This window comes from Cryptomeria japonica, chromosome 7 (assembly GCF_030272615.1).
Source record: "Cryptomeria japonica chromosome 7, Sugi_1.0, whole genome shotgun sequence".
Classification (NCBI taxonomy): Eukaryota; Viridiplantae; Streptophyta; class Pinopsida; order Cupressales; family Cupressaceae; genus Cryptomeria; species Cryptomeria japonica.
The window spans coordinates 85,843,740-85,852,165 of record NC_081411.1 but is presented as its reverse complement, the minus strand read 5'-3'; the positions used below and the strand labels follow the sequence as shown (position 1 = coordinate 85,852,165).

The window sequence follows — 8,426 nt, the reverse complement described above, 5'->3', positions numbered from 1 at the left end:
CAAAGGATGAACTTACATATTTGGAGCCATGTTCTATGTCTTTTATTTTGATGGGTGATGGTACTCTTGTTGAGAGAGTCGATGACATCAGGGATTGCATACCCTCACTATCAACTAATCTCCTATTAGCATATCATATCACTTGCATAGGCTTAGGCAAATCGGTTCACTCTTTATTCAGTGGTAATTCATGAGTTCCATATTGATTCTATAGGTACAGTTGGGAAATAAAATCATTAGTCATGACTTTATTTGTTTTCTCATTTTGTTCTAGGTCCTCTATGGTCTATTGTTCACTCATTCTGATAAGTAACTTGTGGCATCAATGATTTGGCCACTTAAACTACCACTACTTGTAGTAGCATAGTTAGCATGACATGGTTATAGGATTTTCTACAATTCACTTTTCTAATGGTGTTTGTCAAGGATACATTCTTGACAAGCATCCAAAAGATAAATTTGACAAAGGAAAAGCTTGGAGAGCTCACAGCTTTTGGAGTTGGTACATAGTAATTTGGTTGGACCATTTCCACATCCATCTTTCAATATAGCCTAATATGTTTTGACGTGTATTGATGATTTTTCTAGATACACCTTCGTATATTTTCTCAAACAAAAATCTAAAGTTTCATTCATTCTTGGACTTCAAAGCATTTGTAGATAAACAATTTGGGAAATCTATCAAAGTTCTGTGTACACATAATGAGTGGAATATGTCAACAAGAAGTTTGAGCAATTTTGTGTCTCAAAGGGTATTGACTTGTAGCAAATAGTTCCTTATAGTCCTCGGTAAAATGGAGGTCCTTGAAAAAAATGGCCAATTGTTTGATTCACTCCAAATCTTTGGCACCACCATATTGGGCAAAAGTATTAACTATGTGTGTTACATCCAAAACCCAATCCCTCACAAAGTTGTAAAGAGAATAATACCCTTTGAAGCTTGGACTAGGCAAAAGCCCTCAGTTAAGCACTTTTGAGTGTTTGGTTCTCATGCATGGGCTCACATTCTAGCAAAGAAACGCAATGTCATGGATGCGCAACATACCTATTGGATATCCAAATGATGTCAAGGACTACAAGATTTTTTATTCTACCACTCATGAATTGTTCATTGAGAGGAGTATTCATTTTGAGGAAAGTCATTCTAGCTCTTCTTCTACTACTTCTCCATCAATTATCATGTTAAAGCTACTCCATCATAATTTTTTAGATGATCTCAATATTCCTTCTTTTGACGAGGAGTCTTCTATCTCCCCTACAGATGGTGTAGTGATGATGAGGATTCACATTCCTCCCATAGTCATCATTCAGAGGATGTTGATTCGCCTCTAGACTTTTTAGTCTCATGTTCTCTTTGGGCTTGTCAAACACTAGAGCTAGCAAGTGATTGTGTTGGTTAAACATAAAGGGAATCCATAACACTCTACAAATGAGTATAATCGATCTTGTCATCACCAACATCATTGTCATTACTAACAAGGGCTTCAACAACACTCAACATAGCCTTATTTGGATCATCTAACTCAATCTTTGATCTTTGTCAAAGATATCATAATTGTAGTATCTAAAAAAGTGTTTGATGTCTCCTCTAAGACGAGTTCAAACAAATGATTAACAACAAACCACAAGCTTTTGTAATTTTTTATGAAAACAGTAAGAAGAATCATGTGCGTTAACCACATAAAGAAGAAATGTGTAAATCAAAACAAGAAATTGGTGTATAACCATAAACACAATTTTGATTGAATCGCTTTGACATTCGTAGAGGAAGATTCAACTTGACATGCATTCATAAGTCCTCCAAATATAAATTTGATGAATTCTTAACACTTCAGAACATAAGACCCAATGAAACCCTTATAGCTAAGGCCACAATTTATCTTGTTTATTTCTTAGGTCTCCCAAACTCTCATGACAAGTTTTCCACTCGTGTAAGTGCTAAAAAAAACATCCTATTCAACATTTTTTTGTACTAATACATTGAGTGTCAAAAATTGCACCCTGTCAATCTCGCCATAGTAAAATATATTGAACACAAAACTGCATAAAAGTAGGCTAAAATAACCTCAAACATTCTACTATTTTGATTAGCTTATTTTGAGTTGTTAATTTTAACACATAAAAATGAAATACCATCTTTTATACAAAGTGGATCCCATGATGCAAATACATCTATAATTTTCAAAAATTCCATACAAACACTTATTTCTTCTTATGTCACCAAAAACACCTTATAACAACTGCCCCCTTTCCGAACACCCGTATTTCTCTTCACAAATTGTATATTTATCCTTTCAAATATAACATTTTATTACTCCGTTTATCAATATAATACATATTATTACTCCAAAAATTATTCTTACACAAAATAACCTTTCTTATCTTCTGCAAATTATAAATCAAAGCTCTCATCCTACAAATCCTTACAAAATTCCACACTTTCTATGGAAGTCAATTACGGATACAAGTTCCAATTACCAACAACTAGCCAGACTAAGCACATTTTTGCTCTTTAATAATACGAAACTTTTGCAAATAAAAGAAAACATCCATATTTCAACATTACCACACAACACTTCTGCAAGCAAATAATGAATCCCCTCTTACAAAATCCGTCAAACTCTTCGCAAAATTCTTCTCAACACACTTTCCTGTACATATATCCTTCTGAAGGAAAAAAGTCTGTATACATGTGTGTAGATGTTTATTGGGAAAGTTTTCTTTTTTTAATTCTATCTTTCAAAAACGAAAACTTCCCAATAAACCATTCAGAAAACACAATTCACATGAATCCAACAATCAATTTCTATGCTTATAATAGATCCTCAACCAAAACAAAAGTTTGTATCAAAAAGAAACTTCCTCCTGCACTCTTACAAATGTTGTCTGTCTGACTTCCATAACCCCAATGGCCAAAAAATATTGTGGCAGATAACTGTTTTATCTTTCTGCCTGTGCAATTTTCCATACGACCAGAAAAATGTCTGCTTTCAATGACTGATTCTGATTATATCCTAGCAACTCCAGTGCATAATGCTGACCACAGCAGCCTCTCCTCGTGTCCTTATCCTCTCATGACCAGCAATTAGTGTTTGAAAACACATTTTCCCATGATTTATGTCCTTGTGTCCAATTTGAGCACCTGTAAATCAGCGTCCACCACATATTCATTGGCTCCTCATGAGCACAGTCACAGATTCATCCACTCCTCAGGAGTACAAAATCACAGGAGCAATCCAGACCCTCACAGCCTTCATGGCACTCTCATACCAATTGACGGAATATAAAACAATAATGTGGTGAAATATCTACACTGATTCTACACAATGCACAATAGAGAATATATCAAACTTATATAATTACTCCATTATATTCATTCCTCCATTATATTCGTTTTTCCATTACATTCTGACTGCTGTATGTATATATTTAAGAATATAACTAAATCTACAATGCAACTACTTATAACTAATTACACAAACTAATGTTCATTATCCTCCACTATAGACAAGGATAAAAGTCCTTACCAAAACTAATGCTACCTATGAGTTGCCGGTTTCGTATCGAAGAGAAGTGATCATATGCATACTCGGAAAAATGGGAAAAAAAAAAAGAATCATTTTCACAGTATCATCCTTCACAAGTAAAGAATCAGCACAACACAAAAAGATATTCCATTGGAATATTGACATGTACATTGGATTAATGGGACAACCGCTAAACAATGAAAGCTTAGAATTGGATGTTATTCCACATTCACATTTCTGCAGTATATCTCAACTAAAAATATCATGCCCAACTTCATGGTGGCCAAATAACTAAACGATTAGAATCTAAAAGGCCTTAACCCGCTGCACACAATTTGCCTATCAAATTGAAGTGTACTACCAGTCAAACAAGGAACCTGATTTGAGCTACATCTAGCTCAGGTTGATCCTCAAAGGTGCCAAGAACTGACTATTCTGAATTTTCAGTAGTGCCTCTGCCAGAATCCTTCTCTGCTTCTGATCCAGGTTCCTGAAAAAAAATGAAAAACACATACATGTAAGTGAACAAAACGAAATCATTACCTTTTGATCGCATATTTGACCATAAATTAATACACTGCGAAAATTTAACAGAAATCTGATATGTAAATGATATGTAGGTTCATAGAGGAAGCATTCTCATCCCTACTATAATGAAGTTCACACTTCACAATGTAAAGCTAATAAAACAATAGAAATGCCAATCATCATAAAGTTTCATCTCATAATCATTTACAATAATACTAATCGACAACATAGAATTTCCAACCAAAAATATTATTCAGTAGCAACTTTTCTGACGACTCCTAAAGAATTGCTACATGTCCAAGAATGTTGAGCTTGAATGAACAGTTCTGTGCGTGATTATAGACAGCCAATAGAAATTTAGGACTTCAGTCAAGTATTCTACCCATTCATTAACAATGCTTCAACTAGAGATCTAGGTAGCACATGCTTTCCTCCAGCAAGTATTGGACCTCTCAATAAACAGCTTTGAGAAATTTAATTCACTACAAGTAGGTGTTAAGCTGGGTGAATAGTTGAGCTTACAAAATCCTCTATCGAGATACTCAAGTGATGTACACTATTATGCGCAACTAATAGAAGTAAACATTTATCATGGATTCTCGTCATGCTACACACATTAAACTCTTCTACAATATAACATACAACCTCCCCTAGGAGAATGATTGCCTAATCTCAGTGCATTGCATCCAATTTGATATAGATGACAACATTTCAAAAAATATAATATTTCAATGTCCAGGGTTTACAACACCTTCCAAACAGTAACAACATTCTTTACTCATGATTCAGGATGAGAAGCATAAGGATGCCACACAGGATCATTTGCGTGGTGCAACCAATGGGACTGGCAATGGTGCTGCTTGATCCAACAAACCAGCTGACAACATTGACGCTCTTGATAAAGATTAATATTGATTTGAAATGTGCATTTGCACTGGTATAAACCATTTTGATTTCATCTTTAACATTTGACAATTGACATTGAATTATTAGTTGAGTATATATATATATATATGGGAAAAAAATGATAAACCTTTGAACCCAACCCTCAAATCCAACCCAAATAGGCAACAAAGCAAAAATGCCAATCTATTCCTTGGCTTTACTCCAAAACATTATATCTCACAGCTTTATTTGTTTCCACTTATATCATACAAAGGTGTCAGTTTTTATTAATTTTTCTCTATAGAGCAGTATCCAACTTTGATCTCAGAAAATAAGAAGAGGATATCAATGAGGTAATAGAATGGATCGGAACACTGCTGCAAACAATTTGTCGAATGAAAATTAAATTCACTAATTGACTATTATTTGGAAATCACAACTTACATTCCCCTCACCCCAAGAGAACTTGAATTCTAGTTTCTTTTTTAAACCCTTATCCTTATGATTATGAGAGTAAATATCATATCACAGATTGTCATGAATAGGAAAGATTATCCCTGTATTTGTAGATTTTTCCTTTTTGTTGAGACATGGACCAGCTAGGACTCAAACCTAGGACCTTCCATATGCTACTGGAGTGCTCTACCACTGAGCGACTGGCCCCTCTTGGACCAGTCCATCGTCGGTTAGGGTGTGGCTTATTTTCAACACCAACACCCCCCCTAAGCCACACCTCTCGTGTGCTTGGGGCTCCTAGCCTGGACCTGGCTCTGATACCATGTTGAGACATGGACCAGCTAGGACTCGAACCTAGGACCTTCCATATGCTGCTGGAGTGCTCTACCACTGAGCTACTGGCCCCTCTTGGACCAGTCTATCGTCGGTCAGGGTGTGGCTTATTTTCAACACCAAGACTTTTAGCATGGAGAAAAGTGATTCTACCATCCATCACATAATTACACCACTCATAAATCTTATATTATTTCCTTTGTAGTTATTCCTCTGTTTCATAATTTGTTGACTCTCAAGTTGTATTGTATATTCATATGTGGCTGGTTCTGAATGGTAATCTACTATTTTCTAATATCATTTTGAATCTAAAATCCAATAATTGTAGAAGAAAAAACATTGAGTACATAAATTAACCATAAGATATTATGGCTCACCAGAGAAGACTGGTGACTGTCTGCAATTTCCAAGTCAGATACGTCATCCTCTTCTTCCTCTTCAACCTCATCCTCGCCTTCATCCTGATACATACACAAACCTTCATGGTAAGCAAAAGATTATGATAGACTCAATGTTCAACTTCTGATACTATAGGGATCCCCACCATAATTTAGTCAGTGACATGGAATCCATATTTTATCAAACCAAAAACATTTTTTGTCAGTCACAAAATTAAGGTTAATGTGAAAGATTCTCGAGAAACTTGATGAAAGAGAAATATAGAATATTACGTTCTTTTCACCAATGTCAACAGCCACAGACATTGCTTCATCCAGTTCATCATCCTGCATTACATGACAACAGCCAGTGCTTAAGATGCTACATAATACATATAAAATTGGCATGCACAGTTGCATCACATTTCTACTCACAAAACAAATATTATGGACCAGTAATTTACATGGGAATACATGTTCTAAAATCAACAGTGTGTTTTCATTCAATTAATGACAGTATTATTCAAAGCTGTTGCGGCTACAAATGTAGATCGCATGTCAACAACCAAACCAGATTGCTCACCTCATCTTCTTGTTCCTCCCTTTGTTTGGCTCGTATTTTATCAACTACATCTTGTGATATAAGTCTGCCTCTCTGGTGATAACAATGAAACTGTTAGCAAAAATCCAAGAGATTTAAATATACCAAAACAAACAGATAAATTGAATACCACCACTACATGCAGTTCTCTCTGATTTCAGGAAACCTACAAATGGCAAATGCATTTAATGGAACAAATGTAACATACACACGTATACACAAACACATATACATATGGGTGTGCTGCAGTGTAGTCCTGGAATCAGCAGCTACTTGAAATGAGTGAACATGATGAAGGACAACTTAGGGCGCTTGATATCAGAACAAATTAACAATGATTTCCATGCATAGCAATCTCAAAACTATAGCAATATATAACACCAACTGCCCAAAATGGCCCTACATAAAAAAAACGTGGCCTGCAGCAACTTGTACAGGCAAGGATGAAAAATGAGCAGCTTTTTTATCTTATTTTTCAGACTCTCAATATTACTTTTGCATTCATATTGACTGAGAAGAATAGAGGATAAAAAAAATTGTCCGGTAATCTGCAATAGTGCCTTAACCAATTAGTACAGCCTACAACTGGGAATAATAACATTCAAATATGTACGGCCTCAAGGGAAATTTGTATGCACTCATTTACCAAGTAATATCTTCAAACATTAATTGCACAAAAAACCTGACTAATCTGCATAGGTATTCACAAGAACTTAAGGAAAATATTCAACCTCAAAACTAGCTCTTATAACACACTGCAAGAAATGGTACAGCCAGCAGCAGCGGACCTGGAAGAATCTAAAATCTCTCCAATATGGCTATTAAGCACCCACAATGCTAATATTATTAAATAACTCAACTGAAATTCAAAACTAAAACAAAAAACTGAGATGCGATCACTGAGAGTAGAAAATAACAATAAAAATTTCACACCCAAAACTGAAGTTTTGAAAGAATTATTGATAAAGCCCATTGTCAATTCCTGAAAGACTCACTGAAAACTAGAGTTTTCATCCTTGTCAGTTCACAGGTGTCACCAGAACATAGATCTTCCAAATTGGTCATACTTTGTTAGAAGATAGTCTAAAGTAGTATGGTCGGAATGAGATATGTGGCACACAACACCAGTACTCAGATGGCATCACATAGGTCCCCTTGTCTATACTCCACGTGAAGGGTAGGGCCATTTCCACTAGGAAGTTGTGCGGGACACCATTGGTCTGTGGTTGGAGTAGCACCCAGATGATGCTCTCCCTCCTGCAATTGACTAGCCAAGGCTTGCAAGATGGGTAAATCTGGTAAATTTTTACTTATGTCATGTTTTGTATCATGATTTTCAATGCAAAGGAAAAAGAAAAGATTGCCTTTCATAATGTATTCAGACAGAAATGTTAAAGAATTTTATTTGAAAATATATCTCTGTTTTAAAAATTAAAAAAAAAGGTTGTGCTTTTACTGCCATAATGAAATTTATCTCCTGTAAAAGTAAAAGTGTATATTTCCTAACAGTTTAGGATTCAGGGTCGTTACAGCATACGTCAACAAAGGACCCCAGAAACAGCAAAAATGTTAATTGGCCCCTTAACAAATTTTCGTGTGCCTAGATTAGTGGTAAAAAGATGATCTTTGACTGCATTGTTGCAAGAAGCTATGTTAGCAGATCAAAATTTTATATTAGACAAGTGATTACAAGAGACGCAATAAATGTATTAGATGCCA

The 8,426-nt window shown here is 35.3% G+C and overlaps 1 protein-coding gene across 8 annotated transcripts in view; it reads right to left on the bottom strand.

Annotated features, from left to right (window-relative positions):
• Window positions 1-3,644: 3,644 nt before the first annotated feature.
• LOC131041478 (protein PLASTID TRANSCRIPTIONALLY ACTIVE 12, chloroplastic) overlaps window positions 3,645-8,426 on the bottom strand; it is a 123,380-nt gene continuing 118,598 nt past the window's right edge. For all 8 annotated transcript variants that reach the window (XM_057974591.2, XM_057974587.2, XM_057974588.2 and 5 more), the window contains 4 exons: window positions 6,690-6,761; window positions 6,401-6,454; window positions 6,107-6,190; window positions 3,645-4,017 (listed from right to left, as the gene is read on the bottom strand). In XM_057974591.2, the coding sequence (XP_057830574.1) occupies window positions 3,958-4,017; window positions 6,107-6,190; window positions 6,401-6,454; window positions 6,690-6,761 (270 nt within the window). In that variant the 3' untranslated portion in view covers window positions 3,645-3,957. The remainder of the gene's footprint in view (window positions 4,018-6,106; window positions 6,191-6,400; window positions 6,455-6,689; window positions 6,762-8,426) is intronic.